The sequence below is a fragment of the Taudactylus pleione genome, unplaced genomic scaffold (genome assembly GCF_031769625.1).
Source record: "Taudactylus pleione unplaced genomic scaffold, aTauple2 ptg000259l, whole genome shotgun sequence".
Classification (NCBI taxonomy): domain Eukaryota; kingdom Metazoa; phylum Chordata; class Amphibia; order Anura; family Myobatrachidae; genus Taudactylus; species Taudactylus pleione.
This window is the reverse complement of record NW_028284661.1, coordinates 2374050-2398163: the sequence shown is the minus strand read 5'-3', so window position 1 is coordinate 2398163 and position 24114 is coordinate 2374050. Positions and strand designations below refer to the sequence as shown.

Genomic DNA, 24114 nt, shown 5'->3' with positions numbered 1-24114 from the left:
TAGGAGAAGAAATGTATGCAACTGATTGTTTCTAGCACCTAACACTATGACCTGGAGTGATCACCAGTCCCATCATCCACTTAGCCAATCAAAAGCCTCCTTTTCTTGGCTAATGAATAATTGGAGTTCTGGTCAATTCAGGATGCAGTTGCCTTACTTTTATGTTATCTCATTGACAAAGACATGATAATGTGCCATTTGATTAAAAAAGTATATCAATTTAATATTATACAGTAATGAAGAACTAAAATAATTCTATTTGATATTAAAGTGGTGAAGAAGGGATTTTAGTGAGTACAGTATAATAATGAATTTAACTTTATATGAAAATATATATTAATATATAATCTTTTGCTTTTATTTGATATTGTGCAATTAAAGGTTCCAGCATGTACTGGTCACTATTCCCTGGAAGGGCATGCTGTTCCCTGTTGAACCACAAGTACCAGCCGCCCTTCCAGTCAATGACTGCCAGTGTATGCTGGATCATGTAGTGCCACAGCAGTCAACAATTGTTCCAGGTAAAAAACAGCTGCTCGAAGTTACATTCAAAGCTCTCAGTTTTGTGTGGTCCAGCAACAGTCCACTTCTATTGAATTGGTGGGAGCATTGGTAGGAGCATGAGAAGTGAGACCCTGGTTACACGACTGTCCATCCCTAGGCACCATGGTACTGTATAGTCACATTGTGAGCAATAGATTTTTGCTGGCATTGCTATTTATTATGAAAGCCTGAGGTATGTTTGTAGTAACAATGTCAAAGTGGACATCTATGTGTATGCAAAATTTGTAAACTAGGAGTAAAACTGTTATTTCTCTAAATTGCAGGGAATTTCTTACATACTCCTGAAGTAATACCAGATATGATTCCTAGTTCATCATTTGAAATCAGAGGAAATTATTCACGTTTCATCATTCTTTGGAAAGAGCCATTAAATATAGAATATGGAACATTATTCTACTGTGTGGAGTCCACAGTGCTTTATGAGCTGGTACGCATTGCTAATATTATTTTCTATGTGCCTATTGGAGGATACTTTTACTCTTTGTAATCAGCGCCGGCCCAGTACTCACAGTACACTGACATGTAGAATGTTTTTAGAATGTAAGCTCTCACGAGCAGGGCCATCTACCCTCTTGTGCTTCTCCTTACTATAGTGTCATTTACTTCTTACTCACCACTAGGGCACCTAACACTTGGTTGCTTATGCTCTGTTGCTTATCTGGGTGATATGGTCACTAATGTAGCAATATATATTATCCATGTCCTGTATTGTATTGTTCTGTAAGTCACTTGTATACAATTTGTTTTTGTACTTTGTAAGGCGCTGCGGAACACTTGTGGCGCCATATAAATAAATGCTAATAATAATAATAATGTAGGGCACCATGCTCTCTGTACGGAGCAGCACATAAATCTCCACCCTCCTGCTCTGGAGTCACGGGAGAGGGGAGGATTAGGGGGGCAGTGGGAGGCGGTGAAGGGGCACTTGATAAATGTCCTGCTTACCTGAAGTAATCAGTTCTGTCCTCCCCTGTTTGTAATTAGTTTAAAAAAACTTTTGGGCAAGACAACAGAAATTAATGAAATGTCTACTTTTTTGTAATGTGATTCATTTTGGCAGACTTTTATTTTTTTAAATATTCTATTTTTTGTTTTACCAAGTCCTTTCAGTTTTACCCTAATGTATGCCTATTTTATTAGAGTAGGCAATTGTTGCTGTAGCTCTATGCTGTTGGCTTATAGCCTATTAAAATGGGCCATCAATAATTTTACATATGAAAATTCTGGTCAGGTACCATTAATGCCTTTTTAATTGATTGCCAACTAAGATTAAACTGTTGCTTGGTCTGCATGAAAATGTCACAAAGCTACTCAAAAAATATATTTAACCTTCGGTGAACTAGGTGGGGTGTGACATACCCCAGCAAGATGTAAACTCCTATAACTTATTTAAAAATACTGCGCGTAAGTTGCTATTTTGTTTAGCTGGAGTTGCAACGTTGCCGGTGTGCATAGTGACCTCGGTTTAGTGTGGCGGGCACTAGCGCAGTGAGTACATGTGCGTAAAGTGCGTGTGGGCATTTCAAACCCCACCTGGCACAGCACCTGCCTTGATATCAGCCAAGAGGGATCTCATTAAGACTGAGTTGACTTTATTTTAATTATTTCTATTTGTTCATAATTGATTGTGATTCACACGTGTTCCAAAGATCATTTTCAAAAATGTTTTTTCTAGAAGGCTTATACGTTTAGTTTGTTTGTTTTAAAAGATTAAAGCGTTTATTCCCTTTTTATTATTTTGTTTTATTTTGAATCAACATCATGACTGTTGGAATTACTGTCGTACTAAATTAGTAAATTTATGGTGATGCATAGCATGGGGTATGAAATACCCTACATGGTTCGCCATGTTGATTTTTTCTACCTGGATTACTATCATTCTTTATTATTACATTTAAGGTGCTGATTGATTTTGGGGCTTATGACAGATCCCTATTGAAATCCTTACTCCCACTACAAATCTTCTAACACCGTTCAGTTGAATGGCCGATATGTCGGCCAGTGTGTACCCAGCATAACACAGTTCACTTTTTATGCAATCTCACAAGTAATTATGAGATGATTCAGACACACAATATTCAAACACCAAAAATGTATTGGTTTGGGAAACTGTAACCTGGTGTCATATAGAATATTACCTAATTATAGAGTATAATATTATACTGTTTTTTATTGAAATGTAATCTGAAGATTCACAAAAGCACATTTGTATTTCATGTAACTATCTTGTTTTATCTGGGGTTTTTTTCAGCTCGGAGAAAATTCTGACATCTGTTTTGAACCAGGAATATTAACTGATCCATTCTATACTGTAGAAGGACTGGAACCATACACAGAATTTGATTTTGCTGTAACTCCCTATACATACTGGGCAAAAGGGTCCACAACATATTTAACTCTTCGAGCGCCACAAGGAGGTAGTATGGTAACTTATACAATACTATTGAATAGCCTTGGTACTTTTTCTACATACAAGTACGTACTCTGTTGCATGGATACAAAATCTCCTCATATGAATAGAATGCATTTCTGGCTCATGTCCATGTACATATTTGGTTATTTTCCAGAGGACATGCATATTATTTGGTTTTACTGTACAGCACATGTCAGGGCTGTTAGGTGGCATTGACTTGGATACTTTTTCTCTGGCTTTTGTTTATTAAATGTATTGTTTGGTATTTCAGCTTTTTACATTGGCTGAGTGATTATCTTAATACATTTCACTTGTTCTAAAAACGCTTTTTTATGAAACAAAACAAAACACTGGAATATTCATTAATTAAATGTATTGTTGTTGAACATTTAGACTTATAATATACCTCTCATTTCTCATTAATTTGTTGACCTATTCATAAGCAAACACATTTCTAAATACCTTGATTTTTTTTCAAAGTTCACAAAAGTATGAGACACAATTATTTCAAATTTAGTTGTTAGTAATGAAAAATGCTGTCATCGGGCGGAATTCAATTGATTTCGCGGCCCGCATCTCCCGTCTAAAGTGACAAGAGATCGCGGGCCGCTATGCAATTGTGCCAGCTTTTCACGCTGATCGCACCCATAGAGGTCAGGTTTAGCCACGTAAAGCAGCTAAACCCGACCAAAGTGCTGGGCGCGATCGCGAAAAGTGATGTTTGGGCGCCCAAACATGTAATTTTTCGCACATTTCAGCTCTCATCCCCCAGGGGCTGCGAGCTGAAATGTAGCGCTTGGCAGCTGTTCGCGCCCGACAGGAGCAAGAATAGAATAGCTCCGTCGGGCGCGATAGGGGATGAAAAGAATTGAATTCCGCCCATTGATGTAAATAAACAAAATCTGCTTTACAACTGTCAACTAAAGGTTCTGTAATGATGGCAGGTTCAGTTACACATTTAAGAGTGACTGGAATATTGACAATAGGTCAGAGGTTCCCAATCACTGTCCTCAAGGCTCCCCAACAGTTCAGGTTTTAGAGATATCCATGGTTGAGCACAGCAGGTTAAATCAAATTGACTGAGGTACTAATTAAATCACCTGTGCTCCACCATGGATATCTCTAAAACCTGAACTGTTGGGGAGCCTTGAGGACCGTGATTGGGAACCTCTGCAATAGGTGATACTTAAGACAATTCAGTAGAGTTGATGAATGATTCCAGTATTACTAAGAATTGGAGAAAGGAAAACAAACATGCATACTATTTTAGTGTAAAGATGTGTTTAAAAAATATAAAAAAATAAAAACACTTTTCCTAAATATCAGGGCATCTAAAGAAATGCAGGACAAATAGGGTATTATATGATAAAATAGTGTGCCACATAATGATGTCACCATGCAGCTCTTCTGCCATATTTTAGAATATGAAACTACTTCATTCCTAGCAGCGCAATGGCCAAGAAGGCTAATTGCAAAATTGTCAATGTGGGGTGTGCATTAACTATAGTGTCAGTAACCAATTGTTAGCCACAATACAATACACTACAACCTACTAGATGTAGGTGACAGCTGAGAGGAGTCCACTGACAGGATACAGTAAATGGGAAAGATTTCTGGACTGCACACCCTGAATATATATATATAATGGGAGGTGCTACCTGATGAGACTAATTGCAGGGACAAAAACAGACAAATCTCAGGTGCACAACTCCAAATTATTAATAATATATAAATGCAATAAAATTTTGCAATCAATAGCGGTCTTTAGCATAATCTTGGCCAAGATTAGGGGCCTACCCACCATATCCAGGTAACCTCTGTAGGGTAGGTCCCTAACATACTACAATTCAAATCCAGAGCGCAGGACACTCCCAAACTAGCCCAGCCTAGCCGCCCCAGGGCACCGCCATAGTAAGAAAAGTGCAGTGTGAAAGAGATAGTTAGGAGCAGCTACTGCTGCATATAAAGAATGAAAATAAAAAGGGAGGTACATATATAATAAACAAACAGTGAAGGGTTAAAATGTGTTAAAAGAAAAATGTGTTATAATGCGGTGCCCTGAAACAGATCAACAAAGCCAATCCAGGGGGACCCACGCCCCAACTAGTGTGCATATTCATTACCAGACTCCATGCTTGTAAACCAATAAGGTAGGGGTGCTAATCCAGACTGAGGGCGTCTCCTTCCCCTCAGCTGTGCAATTAAGCACATTAAATGGAGTATATGCTAAAGATTTCTGGACTGCACACCCTGAATATATATATATATATATATATATATATATATTAGGGGTGAGCGGGTTCGGATTTCTGAAATCCGAACCCCCCCGAGCCCCCCCGATCCGAGGCAGATCCGAGTCAGGCTCGACTTTTCCCGCCTGACTCGGATCTGAAATCAAGGCAAAACGTCATCATCCCGCCTTCCGAGTCTCGCGGGTTTTGGATCCTATATAAGGTACCCGCGTCGGTGCCATTTTCTCACTCGGCTGTGGAAAGTGAAGAGGGAGGGTGGGAGTTAGGGCTGGCTGGGCTGTGTAGTGTAGTGTAGTGTAGTGCAGAGTAGTGTTGTGCTGCGCTGTGCTGCTGTTGTCCACTACTTCAAAGTCCATAGGGGCTGGCTGTGTTGTGCTGTGCTGCTGTTGTTAATAGGGGCTGTGTCCACTACTTCAAAGTCCATAGGGGCTGGGTGGACTGTGTTGTGCAGTCAGTTCTCCATAGGGGCTGTGTCCACTCCAAAGTCCTGTGCAGTGTCCCAGTCCTAAAGGGGTGCTGTAGTGTTGTCCAGGGGGTGCTCTGTCCATCAGGGGTGCTTCCCCCAAGTGCTAAAAAAATTATATATTTTCTGTGTTTGTGAATTGTGTGCGCAGTAGCCTCACGTGCATCAACAAAGTAGTGCCAAGCGTGCGCCTGTGTCATAAGTAAAGGGCCGGCTGGCTTGACCGTTAAAGGGTGCTGTAACCCCCAAAGTACACTCCAGTCCAAACCCCCCAAAAAAATATTTTTTGTGTTTGTGAATTGTGTGCGCAGTAGCCGCACGTGCATCAACAAAGTAGTGCCAAGCGTGCGCCTGTGTCATAAGTAAAGGGCCGGCTGGCTTGACCGTTAAAGGGTGCTGTAACCCCCAAAGTACACTCCAGTCCAAACCAAAAAAAAAATTATTTTCTGTGTTTGTGAATTGTGTGCGCAGTAGCCGCACGTGCATCAACAAAGTAGTGCCAAGCGTGCGCCTGTGTCATAAGTAAAGGGCCGGCTGGCTTGACCGTTAAAGGGTGCTGTAACCCCCAAAGTACACTCCAGTCCAAACCAAAAAAAAAATAATTTTCTGTGTTTGTGAATTGTGTGCGCAGTAGCCGCACGTGCATCAACAAAGTAGTGCCAAGCGTGCGCCTGTGTCATAAGTAAAGGGCCGGCTGGCTTGACCGTTAAAGGGTGCTGTAACCCCCAAAGTACACTCCAGTCCAAACCAAAAAAAAAAATATTTTCTGTGTTTGTGAATTGTGTGCGCAGTAGCCGCACGTGCATCAACAAAGTAGTGCCAAGCGTGCGCCTGTGTCATAAGTAAAGGGCCAGCTGGCTTGACCGTTAAAGGGTGCTGTAACCCCCAAAGTACACTCCAGTCCAAACCAAAAAAAAAATTATTTTCTGTGTTTGTGAATTGTGTGCGCAGTAGCCGCACGTGCATCAACAAAGTAGTGCCAAGCGTGCGCCTGTGTCATAAGTAAAGGGCCAGCTGGCTTGACCGTTAAAGGGTGCTGTAACCCCCAAAGTACACTCCAAACCAAAAAAATTATAATTTTCTGTGTTTGTGAATTGTGTGCGCAGTAGCCGCACGTGCATCAACAAAGTAGTGCCAAGCGTGCGTCTGTGTCATAAGTAAAGGGCCGGCTGGCTTGACCGTTAAAGGGTGCTGTAACCCCCAAAGTACACTCCAGTCCAAACCAAAAAAAAATATATTTTCTGTGTTTGTGAATTGTGTGCGCAGTAGCCGCACGTGCATCAACAAAGTAGTGCCAAGCGTGCGCCTGTGTCATAAGTAAAGGGCCAGCTGGCTTGACCGTTAAAGGGTGCTGTAACCCCCAAAGTACACTCCAGTCCAAACCAAAAAAAAAATTATTTTCTGTGTTTGTGAATTGTGTGCGCAGTAGCCGCACGTGCATCAACAAAGTAGTGCCAAGCGTGCGCCTGTGTCATAAGTAAAGGGCCAGCTGGCTTGACCGTTAAAGGGTGCTGTAACCCCCAAAGTACACTCCAAACCAAAAAAATTATAATTTTCTGTGTTTGTGAATTGTGTGCGCAGTAGCCGCACGTGCATCAACAAAGTAGTGCCAAGCGTGCGTCTGTGTCATAAGTAAAGGGCCGGCTGGCTTGACCGTTAAAGGGTGCTGTAACCCCCAAAGTACACTCCAGTCCAAACCAATAAAAAAATTATTTTCTGTGTTTGTGAATTGTGTGCGCAGTAGCCGCACGTGCATCAACAAAGTAGTGCCAAGCGTGCGCCTGTGTCATAAGTAAAGGGCCGGCTGGCTTGACCATTAAAGGGTGCTGTAACCCCCAAAGTACACTCCAAACCAAAAAAAAAATAATTTTCTGTGTTTGTGAATTGTGTGCGCAGTAGCCGCACGTGCATCAACAAAGTAGTGCCAAGCGTGCGCCTGTGTCATAAGTAAAGGGCCGGCTGGCTTGACCGTTAAAGGGTGCTGTAACCCCCAAAGTACACTCCAGTCCAAACCAAAAAAAAAATAATTTTTTGTGTTTGTGAATTGTGTGCGCAGTAGCCGCACGTGCATCAACAAAGTAGTGCCAAGCGTGCGCCTGTGTCATAAGTAAAGGGCCGGCTGGCTTGACCGTTAAAGGGTGCTGTAACCCCCAAAGTACACTCCAGTCCAAACCAAAAAAAAAATTATTTTCTGTGTTTGTGAATTGTGTGCGCAGTAGCCGCACGTGCATCAACAAAGTAGTGCCAAGCGTGCGCCTGTGTCATAAGTAAAGGGCCGGCTGGCTTGACCGTTAAAGGGTGCTGTAACCCCCAAAGTACACTCCAGTCCAAACCAAAAAAAAAATTATTTTCTGTGTTTGTGAATTGTGTGCGCAGTAGCCGCACGTGCATCAACAAAGTAGTGCCAAGCGTGCGCCTGTGTCATAAGTAAAGGGCCGGCTGGCTTGACCATTAAAGGGTGCTGTAACCCCCAAAGTACACTCCAGTCCAAACCAAAAAAAAAATTATTTTCTGTGTTTGTGAATTGTGTGCGCAGTAGCCGCACGTGCATCAACAAAGGAGCAGCGCCAAGCGTGCGCCTGTGTCCCATAAGTAAAGAGCCGGCTGGCTCATTTCTTAAAGGCTGGTGTAACCCACAAAGTGCACTACTCTCCAGCAAAAATAAAAAAATATTTTCTGTGTTTAGCCGCACTTATATATATCAAATCGATATAACATAAATGGAGGACCAAACTTTCTCCGATAAAAATAAAATAGAAAAAGATCAAGAACCACTTCCTCCTAGTGCTGAAGCTGCTGCCACTAGTCATGACATAGACGATAACATGCCATCAACGTCGTTTGCCAAGGCCGATGCCCAATGTCATAATAGAGGGCACATACAATCCCAAATGACAAAGTTCAGGAAAATGACCTTGAAAAAAACATTTAAATCAGCTGAAGAGAAACGTAAACTTGCCAATATGCCATTTACGACACGGAGTGGCAAGGAACGGCTAAGGTCGATCCCTAGTATGTTCATGACTAGTGGTTCAGCTTCACATGACGATGGAAGCCCTCCTCCCACTAAAAAAATCAAAAGAGTTAAGCTGGCAAAAGCACAGCGAAGAACTGTGCTTTCTAAGAAGATATCACAAATCCCCAAGGAGTGTCCAAGTGTGGTGGTGGTTGCGATGCCTGACCTTCCCAGCACTGGACGGGAAGAGGTGGCTCTTTCCACCATTTGCACGCCCCCTGCAAGTGCTGAAAGGAGCACCCACAGTCCACTTGCTGATATGCAAATTGAAGATGTCACTGTTGAAGTACAACAGGATGAGGATACTGGTGTAGCTGGCGCTGAGGAGGAAGTTGGCGAGGAGGATTCTGATGGTGATGTGGTTTGTTTAAATCAGGCTCCGGGGGAGACAGTTGTTGTCCGTGGGATGAAAAAGCCCATCACGGTCATGCCTGGGCAGAAGACCAAACATTCCACCTCTTTGGTCTGGCAATATTTCTATCCAAATCCGGACAACAACTGTCTTGCCATATGTACCTTATGTAAAGGTGGAATAAGTAGGGGTAGGGACGTTAACCACCTAGGAACATCCTCCCTTATACGGCACCTGCAGCGCGTTCATAATAAGTTACTGTCAAGTTCACAAACTTTGGCTAAGACCGTAAGCAGTCCAGGGACACCTAAATCCCGTTGTCCTGTTGTATCCAAGTGCCTGCAAACCACACCGTCAACTCCCTCCTCATCAATTTCCTCCTTAGTCAGGATCGGAAGTAGTCCTGCAGGCCATGTCACTGGCATGACTGACTCTCCTATCCCGGATTCCTCCGGAGGATCCTGCATTGCTACGCCTCCTGCTGGCGCTGCTGCTGTTGCTGCTGCTGGGATTCGTTCATCATCCCAGAGAGGAAGTAGGAACACCACTACTTTTACTAAACAATGGACCCTCCAACAGTCCTTAGCGAGGAGGATGAAGTACGACAGCAGTCATCCTGAAGCAAAACGTATAACTGAGGCCTTGACTGCTATGTTGGTGTTAGACGTGCGTCCGGTATCCGCCATTAGTGCAGTGAGATTTAGACAATTGATGGAGGTAGTGTGTCCCCGGTTCCAAATCCCGTCTAGATTCCACTTCACTAGGCAGGCAATACCGAGACTGTACAGAAACGTCAGAAAAAGTGTCCTCAGTGTCCTGAAAAATGCCGTTGTACCCAATGTCCACTTAACCACGGACATGTGGACAAGTGGAACAGGGCAGACTAAGGACTATATGACTGTGACAGCCCACTGGGTAGATGTATCACCTTACGCAGCAACAGCAGCAGCGTCACCAGTCGCAGCATCTCAGAAACGCCAGCTCGTTCCAAGGCAGGCTACGCTGTGTATCACCGGTTTCAGTAAGAGGCACACCGCCGACACGATTCACGATTTGTGATATCTGACAATGCCACCAATATTGTGCGGGCATTACATCTGGGCAAATTCCAGCACGTCCCATGTTTTGCTCACACAATAAACTTGGTGGTGCAGAATTTTCTGAAAAGCGACAGGGGCGTGCAGGAGACGCTTTGGGTGGCCCGAAAAATTTCTGGCCACTTTCGCCATTCAGCGACTGCGTGCCGAAGACTGGAGCGCCAGCAAACACTCTTGAACCTGCCCTGCCATCACCTGAAGCAAGAGGTTGTGACGCGGTGGAACTCAACCCTCTATATGCTTCAGAGGATGGAGGAGCAGCAAAAGGCCATTCAAGCCTATACATCCACCTATGACATAGGCAAAGGAGGGGGTATGCACCTGACTCAAGCACAGTGGAGAATGATTTCCGTATTGTGCAAGGTTCTCCAGCCCTTTGAACTTGCCACATGTGAAGTCAGTTCAGACACTGCCAGCTTGAGTCAGGTCATTCCCCTCATCAGGCTTTTGCAGAAGCAGCTGGAGAAAGTGAAGGAGGAGCTAAGACGGAGCAATTCCGCTCGGCATATGGGACTTGTGGATGAAGCCCTTCATTCGCTTTGCCAGGATTCCAGGGTGGTCAATCTGTTGAAATCAGACCACTACATTTTGGCCACCGTGCTCGATCCTAGGTTTAAAGCCTATGTGGTGTCTCTCTTTCCGGCCGACATAAGCCTGCAGAGGTGCAAAGACCTGCTGGTGAACACACTGTCAGCTGAAGCGGAACGTGACACGTCAACAGCTCCTTCATTTTCTCCCGCAACTGGGGCTGCCAGGAAAAAACTTAGGTATCCTAAGCAACCCGCTGGCGGTGATGCAGGGCAGGCAGCACCAAGTTTGGACATCTGGTCCGGACTGAAGGACCTGGCAACAATTTCTGACATGTCTACTGTCACTGCATATGATACTGTCACCATTGACAGAATGGTGGAGGATTACATCGGTGACAGCATCCAAGTAGGCATGTCAGACAGTCCATACCTGTACTGGCAGGAAAGAGAGGCAATTTGGAGGCCCCTGTACAAACTGGCTCTATTTTACCTGAGTTGCCCCCCCTCCAGTGTGTACTCCGAAAGAGTGTTTAGTGCAGCCGGGAACCTTGTCAGCGAAAGGCGTAGGAGGTTGCTTCCACAGAATGTGGAGAAGATGATGTTCATCAAAATGAATTATCAGCTCTTCCAGGGAGACCAGCCTCCAGAACGTACAGAGGGACCTGTGGTGGTGGATTGCAGTGGGGACGAGTTAATACTTTGTGAGGATGAGGATGTACACACTGAAGAGGGTGAGGAATCGGTGGATGAGGAGGATGAGGATGACATCTTGCCTCCATAGAGCCAGTTTGTGCAGGGACAGATTAATTGCCAGCTTGTTTTGTGGGGGCCCAAACGAACCAATCATTTCAGCCACAGTTGTGTGGCAGACCCTGGCGCCGAAATGATTGGTTTGTTAAAGTGTGCATGTCCTGTTTATACAACATAAGGGTGGGTGGGAGGGCCCAAGGACAATTCCATCTTGCACCTCTTTTTTTTCTTTGCATTATGTACAGTTTGGGGCCTAGTTTTTCAAACTGCCATCCTGTCTGCCACTGCAGTATCACGCCTAGATGGGTCATGTGTTTGTGCCGCCCACTCGTGTCGCTTAGCATAGTCATCCAGCTACCTCGGTGCAACCTTTTGGACATAAAAACACTATTGTGAGGTGTTCAGAATAGACTGGAAATGAGTGGAAATTAAGGTTATTGAGGTTAATAATAGCATAGGAGCAGAAAAACCTACAAATTCTGTGATTTTAAAAATACAGATCCAAAACACAAAACCCAGAACCCAAAACACGGAAGGGTGGTTTTGGCAAAACCAATCCAGATCCAAAACACGAAGAAAGATCCAGATCCAAAGCCAAAACACAAAACACGAAACGTGGCCGGTGCACACCCCTAATATATATATATATATATATATATATATATATGTATATATATATATATATATATATATATATATAAATAATGGGAGGTGCTACCTGATGAGACTAATTGCAGGCACAAAAACAGACAAATACAGTACATGTAGTGCAGGCAACCTAGGCTAGATGGTGGTAATTCTGTCTCTGAGCAATAAGCTTTGCATCAGTGTTAGAGATTGTATGAGTATTGTATGAGTGATCTATGAACGTATTAGCTGTGACCACTGAGGGCATGCAAGTTAATCACAGAAAGTTTTGTGATATGCTGCTTACTGCAGTAAAGTCTGTTACATTCAGGGGCTGGCTGGCAACTTTTAGCCTGGGGGGCAAATGCATGCAGGCGGCCCTGGCAGAGGAGTAGCGTGTAGCCAGGGTGCCCGAAGAACGTGCGTGCTACGGCGCCCCCCCCCAAATGTTTCATGGAGGAGGCGGGTCCATATGGGATTAATGTAAGGTAAAAATAAAGATTAGGGGCAGCCCCCTGTCGTAGTGCCCATATGCAGTGCCCCTGTGTGCCACAGGAGAGAACACCCTTATGCAGGCCTCCAGTAGTGCCCCCAGTAGTGATCCTCCCCTATGCAGTGCCCCTTATACAGTGCCCCCAGTAGTGGACCCCCTGTGCAGTGCCCCTTGTGCCCACAGTAGTAAGCCCCTTATATAGTGCCCCCAGTAGTGGTACCCCCTATGCAGTGCCCCTTATATAGTGCCCCCAGTAGCAGTCCACCCCCCATGCAGTGCCCCCAATAGTGGTAACCCTTATGCAATGCCCCTTAAATAGTGGCCCCAGTTGTAGTCTCCCCCCTATGCAGTACCCCCAGTATTTCCCTTTATATAGAGCCCCCAGCAGTGGTCCCTCGATGCAGTGCCCTCAGTAGTAGTCCCCTCCCCCCTAAGCAGTGCCCCTAGTAGTAGTCCCCTCCCCTTGTAGTGCCCCTAGTAGTAGTCCCCCCTTGTAGTGCCCCCAGTAGTAGTAGTACCCCCTTGTAGTGCCCCCAGTAGTAGCCCCCCTTGTAGTGCCCCCAGTAGTAGTAGTCCCCCCCCTTGTAGTGCCCCCAGTAGTAGTAGTCCCCCCCTTGTAGTGCCCCCAGTAGTAGTAGTCCCCCCTTTGTAGTGCCCCCAGTAGTAGTAGTCCCCCCCCTTTGTAGGGCCCCCAGTAGTAGTAGTCCCCCCCCTTTGTAGTGCCCCCAGTAATAGTAGTCCCCCCCTTGTAGTGCCCCCAGTAGTAGCCCCCCCTTGTAGTGCCCCCAGTAGTAATAGTCCCCCCTTGTAGTTCCCCCAGTAGTAGTAGTCCCCCCCTTGTAGTGCCCCCATAAGTAGTAGTCCCCCCCCTTGTAGTGCCCCCAGTAGTAATCCACCCCCCTGGTAGCGCCCCCAGTAGTAATCCCCCCCTGGTAATGCCCCCATAGTAATCCCCCCCCTGGTAGTTCCCCCAGTAGTCCCCCCCCAGTAGAGAGAGACTTAATTAAAAAAAAAAAAAATCACTTACCTGAAACTCCCGCTCCTGGTCCCGCCGCTAACAGCTCCTCCGGCCGCTTTGCATGGGAGAGACGTCATTACTCATGATGTCTCTCCCATTACCCACTGCGGGAGCCGGAAGATGGCTCCCGCAGTGGGAGCAGCAGCAGCCGATGAGAGTCTGACAGACTCTCAGCGGCTCCTGATTACAGCAAACACACAGCTGCCGGCTCCGGCGGCTGTGTGTTTGTGCTGTGTAGCGCTGACCGGACTCCGTCCGGTCAGCGCTACACACGCGGTGCAGTCTGTGTCACAGTGACACAGACGGCCCACGGCCCGTATGACGCTGCGGCCCCGGGGGCACATGGCACCCTGCCCCCTGGCCCAGCCCGCCACTGGTTACATTTGTAGTTGTTCACACCGGGGACCATTTATCAAAGTATATTTGAGGTATAATCCCCGAAAACACACAGTTTCGGGGGTTTACCTCAAATATTGAGTATCCCCCATATGTATTAAGGAGGGACCGCAGCAGGTATCTCCAATACCTGCTGTGATCCCTCCATTACCGCTGGCAGCCGCCTCCCCCATAGATTTCTATGGGGGATGTGATGCTGCCAAATTTACCAATATCTGCAATCCCGATATTGGCCCCATCTGAAGATGGCGTTAGCCACTGTAGCCTATGGTCTACACTGTGCATAATTAGCCGTAGGAGGGAACCGCCGGAAGCCTCTCCGGTTATAGCGGCTGTGCATGTGCAGTCCGCGGGACTGCGCATGCGCAACAGCCTCTGCACTCACCGGCAGCTCTACGGAAACATCGCAGGGATGGGCTCCTTTCGGAGCCCGTGTCCCTGCAAGACCCGGATGATACATCCGGCAGCTATGCTTGCATTTTGCATTTTGCAATGCGATCATGGGCGGTACTGTCATGCCTTGATCACGTTGCAAAAGTAATCATTAATAAATGGGGCCCTTAATGGGACAAGATGAGAATCTGGTCTTAGGATCAACTGTAGGACATACTTGCCAACTCTCCCTGAAGAGGATAGCAATCTCCCTAATTGCACCTCACCCCCATTATGAAGCAGTAATATAAAAAAAACACAGATCTATACATTCAAATGGGATCATTAGTATCATTTCCCTGCATTGATATAAGGCACAATGATCCCTATGGCTACATAAATTTTCTGAAAAATATCAGTCTGTTTTCATTTACAAGTAGATCTTACTAACTGCTTTGGGGCTCATTTACATTTGGATGTGAATCAGTTTTATGACACGCCTCTCAGATGTAGCAGTAAACGCCCACTTTACCGCCGTGCTCATAGGTGTTGCTTTCACAATCTTCCTGAAATGCTTTTACAAAAGTAGGCCCTTGGCTTCAAATCTCTCCTGTTTAACCACTTCTGTATACCAGTCACCATGCCCACTGAGTGCACAAAAGTGAGCAGTGTGTAAACATTCATTAGTGTTTTCTTTTGTAGTGATCTCAAAAACAGTGTGACTGGAAGTGTGAGTAGAATGGGTACAGGATAGGAAATATTGCCTCTCTCGTCATTCTATGCACACCGCACTGCTAACACAATTATTTTATTTATTTATTACCAGTTATTTATATAGCGCACACATATTCCGCAGCGCTAACAGAGAATATTTGGCCATTCACATCAGTCCCTGCCCCAGTGGAGCTTACAATCTATATTCCCTATCACATGCGCACACACATACACACTCGGGTTAATTTGTGTTGAGAGCCAGTTAACCTACCAGTATATTTTTGGAGTGTGGGAGGAAACCGGAGTACCCGGAGGAAACCCACGCAAGCACAGGGAGAATATACAAACTCTGCACAGGTAGGGCTGTGCTGGGAATCGAACTCATGACCTCAGTGCTGGGAGGCAGTAATACTAACCATTACACCGCCTGTGCTGCAATAATAGCAGGCTGAAGCACTGGGAATTGGAGTCGCTCTACACTCACTCTTGCACAGTGGCGTAACTTCACCCCAGTTGCCCGGAGGCAAAATAAATATTAGTGCCCCCGCCCCAACAAATGTAAAACTTGACTTATGGTTATGCAAACAACACACCTAACATGCAAAATGATGCACCGTTGTTTACATACAGAACTCTGTCATGATATATTTAAAGAGCAAGATAGTGTAAATATAGTGCAATTATGTAGTTATGATAGATTAAAAACACCTCCAGTGCTACGAAATTAAGAAAGAAAAAAATTATATATATATATATATATATATATATATATATCTATCTATATCATAGTCTTTTGTACACGAATGGAAAAACAGCCTAGAAAATGAATGGTAGCAGCTCTAATAGGGATGGGCCAGTTGAGAGGGTGGGGTCTGGGAGGGGGGTGGGATACTCCCTCCTCATAAGGTCTGATTCTGTATTTCTAAGTTGGACGCAGTTACGGCCATCCTTACGTCTTCTGCAACTTAATGCTAATGCCACTACAATGCCCTTCCCTGGTGTACATATGTGCATCTGAATGTGCAAGAACTGATTCATTCAATGTCAGTGTCTACAAAGTACAAACGCATTCATGTCTTATGCATCTTTAGATGCCACCATTGAAACTTGCACCAGCCCTATGATAGGTGCAGATAATGTGCCCGACTATGGCCTCCAAGTTAAACAGTTCAGTATCCCTGTAAACAACCACTTTCATCAACAAACCTGTGTTACTCTAATAACACACCCGTACTATGCTACATCTATGATTACAGAAACAGACAAAATCTCAGGTGCACAACTCCAAATTATTAATAATATATATAAATGCAATAAAATTTTGCAATCAATAGAGGTTTTTAGCATAATCATGGCCAAGGTTTTGTGCCTACCCACCACATCCAGGTAACCTCTTTCGGGTAGGTCCCTAACATACTAAGGTTCAAATCCAGAGCGCAGGACCCCCAAAACCAGCCCAGCTAAGCCGCCCCAGGGCACCACCATAGTAAGAAAAGTGGAGTGTAAAGAGATAGTTAAGAGCAGCTGCAGCTGCATATAAAGAATGAAAATAAAAAAGTGAAGTACATATATATTAGACACACAGTGAAGGGTTAAGATGTGTTATAAAGGAAAATGTGTTATAATGCAGTGCTGTGAGACAGACCAACCAACGCAATCCAGGGGGACACACGCCCCAAAAATGAACCAAAATTGCACTACAGTATATAACTTGTAGGACTTACCTAGAATTGTGCCTAATACAGTGTGCATATACATTACCATACTCCATGCTTTTAAACCAATAAGGAAGGGTGCTAATCCAGAATGAGGGCGTCTCCTTTCCCTCAGATGTGCAATAAAGCACATTAAATGGAGTATATGGAAAAGATTTCTGGACTGCACAACCTGACTATATATATAATGGGAGGTGCTACCTGATGAGACTAATTGCAGGCACAGAAACAGACAAATCTCAGATGCACAACTCCAAATTATTAATAATATATATAAATGCAATAAAATTTTGCAATCAATAGAGGTTTTTAGCATAATCTTGGCCAAGGTTATGGGCCTACCCACCATATCCAGGTAACCTCTTTCGGGTAGGTCCCTAACATACTAAGGTTCAAATCCAGAGCGCCATTACTCCCTGCAGCATACTATATCATTATATATATCAGTGGTCGAAGTGGGAATTTTGAAGTGGGGGTATGGATGGAAAATTTTGGATTGTACCTATGTACGTGCCGAAGGTGCTTGCATGGTGGAAAAGGGGACGTGGCCACCCAATAGGGGTGTGATCTTAAGGCACACCCCCTTTTCATCAATGTAGTGTACCAAACTGAAGTGCCCCTTATAATATATTATATATGAAAGCCACCTGACGCGGAAGCGCTGACATTTGAACTGGCCGGGCAGCGCCGCGCCGCCGATTGTGGATTGCGCAGAGATGGAGACAAGGATGTCTCCATCTCTGAAGAAAAAAAAAATTGGTTGGTCAGGGTGGGGGTTTCTGGGTACTTAGAAACCCCCCCTCCATGCGTTAGTGCACAGTACAGCGCACAGCGCCGCCATCATTTCTAATCTGGGGCTGTCTGCAAGCTAATTGGCGCTCACAGACCCATAGCCAATCAGGAGCGGACAGCCCCAGATTAGAAATGACGGCGGCGATGTGCGCTGTATTTCTATGGCAACCAGTTTGTTCTTGCAATCTATTGCAAGAACAAACATCTGCGGCGGGTGGCACAACAGGGATCAGTGCTCGGAGGAAGTGCCGGTATATCATACCGTTGTATACCGGCACACTTTGAGCACTGATATATATTATAAACCATACAGGAGATCAGGGGCAATAGATTTGCTCCCTAACAGTGCTCTCAGGGAGATCTGTCTTCGCCCCAGATCCCCCTCTACCTGGATCTTTGTGACTTTGCATGTCCCTATATCAGTGGTTCCCAAACTTTTTGGAACCAAGACGCCCTACTGTATCAGTATTGTTTTCACGGCACCCCTAAGCCAAAAGTTTATGATTGAGAAATTTAGAAAACAATGTAGTGAAGTAGTACAGTGAAGTAAATTGTGCTGACCTGTCAGCCTTAGGGTCAGTTATGTGGTGGGGACAGGGATGTGCTGACCTGTCACCCTTAGGGTCAGTTATGTGGTGTGGACAGGGATGTGATGACCTGTCATCCTTAGGGTCAGTTATGTGGTGGGGACAGGGATGTGCCTACCTGTCATCCTTAGGGTCAGTCATCTGGTGGTGGACAGGTTTGTGCTTCTGTTTGTCGACATATTTACATTACATTGACCATAAATAATGTGACTTGGTGCTGGACCACCAACCTGAGGCACCCCTGCAAGTGTCCTGAGGCACCCCAGGGTGCCACGGCGCACAGTTTGGGAACCACTGCCATTAGGCCTCTTCTGCCCAGACCTCTTTGATCCTGCATGTCACTACTCCTATGTTTGTGCTCCTGGTCCCCACTGCTCAGATCTCTATGACACTGTAAGTCCCTTCACCCATGTCTGAGCTCCAGTCTCTCTTTCAAGGTATATTGTACTGAATGCCCCTATATTCATACCAGTGCTCCTTAGTCCCCTCTTACATGTGATGTGTAACCCTGTCTGCCCCTATACCCAAGTCTGTGCTACATAGAGCCTACTGCTCATCTCTGTCACAATATGCCAACTTAACTCACCCATCAGGATCTGTATCTGCTTCTTGCCGAAAAACTGGGGGAAGAGAAGAGTGAGGAGATGGTGAGGCCCATGTTTAGAGTCAGTAGTGGCCAAGGTACTGACTGCTCTGGCAGTGTTACAGCTTCAGTGAGCTTCTGCGCATGTGCAGAAGCTGTAACGTTGCCTGATCTGAGCTCAGCAGCCCAGCCGGTGGTGCAGTGGGGAGAGTGACTAAAGGGGGCAAAGGGACAGGCTCAATGGGCACTGGCCTGGCGTCCCGGCGGCTCAATCCTCCCCTGCCTCTGTATACACACCCGGCCACACTGTTTCCCGGCTCCTCAGTTGGGCAGGCTCAGGATCGCTGTCACATGTTATGTGACATCCGCGACCAGAGCACAGAGTCCAGGTCATGGAGGAGGAGTGCCGCTGATGCTGATCTCTGTTTCAGCAGTAGGTACAGTAGGACACGGAACGAGTGACAATGGAGGAGGTGCCCCCTTCAGGGCTGGCACCCGGTGGCAACTGACTCCATTGTCTCCCACAGTTCCACCACTGCTCCTGCAGTCATCAAGTGTTTAATACTGATGAGAATAATCCTTTTGCAAGTCATAGGGGTAAAATTTACTAAGATTCGAGTTTGGTCGAGTTTTTTAGTTTTTAAACTCACTTTGCTTCACCAAAACTCGGATGAGTTTTCCATAATCAAACTCGCAAATTTACTAAGAAGTGAGTTTAGCTGAAAGTTAGTTTTTCGATGGTGAAGCAGATCGAGTTTTTTCTTCCAAATTGCGAGTTTAGAGGTGAGTTTAGAGGTGAGTTTAGAGGTGAGCTTAAGGAGAGTTTAGGTGAGATTACTCACCCGAGATTGTAGTGTTTTCTCTCTTCCAAACTCACCCGAGCAAGCAGCCTACACATATCAGTGAGATATGTGTAAGTTGCTTGTGTGTTAAGACCTGTAAAAAAATGTCCTCCCCCTAAAGCTTAATCAGCCCTGGACTTGCCAGCCTGTCCTGGTACCTAAAATTACGGGGAACAAAACAAGTAGGGTTCCACCGTAAATTAGGTACCAGCACCAGACTGCAGGGCCAGTCCTAGTTTTAATGATAGGGGTAAAAAAATTGCGTAGGGGTACCCCTGAAATTAAAACCAGCAGTGGACCCTTTCTAGCAGGGGGGGCTGATGCCACAGCCAGGGGTGCCCTCTCACCGGGCCCCCCAGCCACAGCATCAGCCCTGACCGATGGTCAGCCCAGGTCAGAGATCCCTGGGGAGTTGGGGACCCCTCCAAAAAAAGGGACCCCCTCTCCAGGGCACCCCTGGCCGGGCTATCCCCGCCACCCCTGGGTGGTGGGTGGCGGGTTGATAGTGTAGATGTAGTGTTAAAAATTTAATAAACAACATTGTCTTTACAGTAGAACTGCAGGTCCCAGCAAGCCTCCCCTGCATGCGGGACAGAACCACAAGTACCAGCATGCGGGGCATTAAGGGGCCACTGGTACCTGTAGTTCAGCTGTAATGAAATGTGTAAAAAAATACAACACACACCGTGAAAATAAAGTTTTATTACATATATACACATACATACTCACCTTCTCCCAGATTTTCACGACCCCTTCTCAACGTAAAGTATCCAATGGTTGTACCTGAATAAAAGATCCAATACTCACCTTTTGTCCCACGATGTTCTCCGCAGTATTCCAAAGAGGGCCCGGAGATACTGTAACAAGACGCTGCAGCATATTGTTACAGTATCGCTAATGATAGCTCCAGGCTTGAGCTATCATTAGTGTTGGGGCACCAGCCAATCATCGGCGGCTTCCATTAGTGGTCGCTCATTGGCTGGGACCCACGTGGAGGAGCCGCTCATTGGATAAGCCCACGTGGGTCCCAGCCGCTAATGGAAGTTGCCACTGATTGGTTTGCACCCCAGCACTACTGATAACTCAAGCCCGGAGCTCCCATTAGTACAACCATTGGATACCAGTATGCGGTGGAGGCTTGCTGGGACCTGTAGTTCCACTGTAATGACAATGTGAATTATTCAAATTTTTACACACTACACCTACACCATCAACCTGCCACCCACCGCCCAGGGGTGGTGGGGATAGCCCCAGGCTATCAGCCACGGCCCTTTATTGGAGGGGTCCCCACCTCCCCAGGGATCTCTGGCCTGGGTTGACTAGAGGTCAGGGATGATGCTGTGGCTGGGCAGCCCAGTGATAGGGCACCCCTGGCTGTGGCATCAGTCCCCCACTAGAAAGGGTCTGGAGCTGGTTTTAAATATAGGGTGAACCTCACGCAATTTTTTTTTACCCCTATATTTAAAACCAGGTCTGGCCCTGCTGCCTGGTGCTAGTTCTTAAATTATGGTGGAACCCTATTCATTTTGGTCCCCATAATTTTAGGAACCAGGACTGACTGGCAAGTCTCGGGCTGGTTATGCTTTATGTCATTTTTTTTTATTTTTAATAAAAACACTTTATATTAGCTATACAGGCAGAAACATACACAAATCACACTGATCTGTTTATGTTTCTGCCAAACTTGCAGCTCAGGAGGTGAGTGTTTAAAACTTCTATTTCACAGTGAGTTTGCTACAATCTCACACAAGATTGTAAACTTGAATCTTAGTAAATTTGCGAGTTGTATCTTTTTCATTTAAAGTACTTCCTATTTTGGCCGATGGTGAGTTTTTTTTAGAGTTTGCAAACTCACATGAGTTTTAACAGTGAAAAAAGAGAACTCACTTCAAACTCACTCGAGTTTGCTTCTGGTAAATTTGTGAGATGAAAAAAATGCCTAAACTCATGTGAGTATGCAAACTCACTGTACTCACACAGACTCACACAAACTCGACCCTTAGTAAATTTACCCCATAGTGTCTGTTTTGACATGTAGGTGGCCCTAAGGGAGTGTTATAGTGTCTCTGTTAATGTAGCAGGAGGCATCATGTCTCCTGCATGCATTAATGATCCAATCTGCGAGCTGCAACGTATCTGCATGGTCTCCTGAATCACCCCCTGTGTCTGCTAACACAATCATAAATAGAGCAAACTGATCAAAATAGAAGTTAAAAATCGACCCCCTCCTGAGCAGCGTGTTTAGCCGACGCATGCACAGATCACTGTGATATGTGCATGCTTCTGAGTGTAATAAAGGCATTACATTTATTTATTTATTTTTTTACGTGGGGTGTCCCCCAAAAGCATAACCAGCACTGGGCACTTTGAGCTGGCCCTGGTTTTAATAATATGGGGAAAACATTGCGCAAGGGTCCCCCATATTTTAAGAACCAGCACGGGCTCAACTAGCAGGGTCCCCCTACCGAGTATACCCCAGGCCTGGGCTGAAGTCCAGGGGCTATCCCCGCACCCTGTGTGCAGTGGGTGCAGGGCTGAAAAATAGATTTTCACTAATATTGTCTTTTACAGTAGGACTACAGGTCCCAGCAAACCTGCCCACTTACTGGCACTTGGAGAGCCACAAGTGTCAGCAAGCCCGTGCCAGCAAGGAAAGAAGATATTAAAACAGTATACAAACACACATTGAATGTTTTACTATTTTATTACACATTCAACCACTCAATCATCCGCACTCACACTCACCCCCAAACACACTACATACTTACCTACTGACTGTTGTTCTTCTCCAGTAACATCCTAGGCGGGTGTGAAAATAACAAGGTAAGCCATTCCATGTGGACATACAAGAGCTATATGTGTATACCTATAGCTCTTCTCCTGAAAGGGATGGAACCCACATGTGTTTTTTGATGTCTATGGCTGTGAGCCAATCAGTGCCTGCTACCATGGCATTAGGCCGCTGTTTTGCTGTGAGTGGTCTGTCTCTTAATCAATCAGTGGCCAGCTCACTGATTGGCTAATTGCAGAGATCTCAATAGATATATTTTCAAACATATGAATACATCATCTGTCACATCAAGGTGTCTCAAATTAGAAATCTATAAAATATATCTGCTATATTATGTAGCATAAGAAGATACATAAATGTTTCACACAAAGTGGGTGCTATTATAATGTAGCGTAGGACCACCAAAAACAGAGATGCCTTAGCGTAGCTGGTGCATTAACCATATGTTTCCAAATATATGTACTGAGATCTATGAAATTACTATTATAATATACTGTAGGATGCAAATCTCTTTAGTGGCCTATGTGCAGCAACCACCAATTTTATGTAGACACTTTCTGCCTATCATTGTAATTTTGAGACAACTTACAATACAAATTTAAATGCCAAATGTTAGTGTTATTCTTAGTGTAAGTAGAGGAGCTGAAATACAAATGGTAGGAATATAAGTGAATAATGAAAAAAAATCAATGTTTCTAAGAAACACATTTAAGGATTAAATGTTTAAGAAGGTTTATTGGAAGCCAGAAAAATAATTATTTCCCTTATGTTTATCAGTTGTTTAATTAGTTGTACTATAATTACCACTTATAATTGGGCCAGTTATTTCTTTGTTTAAAACACATTATGTAACAAATGTTACAATTTTATTTTAATTAAATAATAATACAAATTATAAAATTTGTGGTCTGGAAAGGGGGTTGGGTACAGCATCTTCACAATCAGAATCCCAACTCTAACACTAACCCAACCCTCCCGCAGCCTAGCCCTAACTGTCTCGCCCCACAGCCTAACCCTCCCCTTTGGCACCCTAGCCCTGACCCTCCCACAGCCTAACCCTAACCCTCTCCTAATTCTTAGCGTTTGATGTTGCCAGCATTTTGACCTGTTGGGAACCCAATGCCAGTAGAGTGCGCGCCGGAATGCTACTTACTTGGAAATGATGTGTTCTGGGTTGTCATTATAAAAAGTTAGTCACTCTACAATAGACATCTCTTATGTGTCTATTATAGTGGTGGTGCAATACCAATATATATATATATATATATATATATATAAATATACATATATATGTATATATATATATAAATATATATATATACTGTGATATATATATATATTTACTTTGAAACAATTAATTAATATGAAGTACATTTATCTATTCATGTATTTTCTTCCGATTAGCGGATCATTCCTTTAATATTTAACACTTTCATCTTATTGTTCTTATTTCTTCCCAAGTTTATCGTTCTAATTTTTAACATATAAATATGCAGAATAGGCAAGTCTTTCACACACAGCAAAAACAATACACCTACAGTACTGTACAGTATATTATTAATGCCTTGCAAAAATTCTCTTTTCTCACTAGATGGCAACATGTTCTAATACTCAGTAGCTCAGTGCTGGAAATGCCTGGGATTAGAACATGTGATCCATAGAATGGCATTAACGGAATATGAATATATTTCATGGCATTCAGAAATGTTGCATTACAATTTAGTAACTTGGTCTCTCAGAAAGGATT

At 44.7% G+C, this 24114-nt stretch overlaps 1 protein-coding gene across 1 annotated transcript in view; it reads left to right on the top strand.

Annotated features, from left to right (window-relative positions):
• The window catches only part of ROS1 (ROS proto-oncogene 1, receptor tyrosine kinase), a 335661-nt gene that overhangs the window by 89613 nt on the left and 221934 nt on the right, over positions 1 to 24114 (top strand). Inside the window, exons 17-18 of the mRNA XM_088481008.1 lie at positions 828 to 991; positions 2816 to 2981. Coding sequence (XP_088337134.1) covers positions 828 to 991; positions 2816 to 2981 — 330 coding nt within the window. The remainder of the gene's footprint in view (positions 1 to 827; positions 992 to 2815; positions 2982 to 24114) is intronic.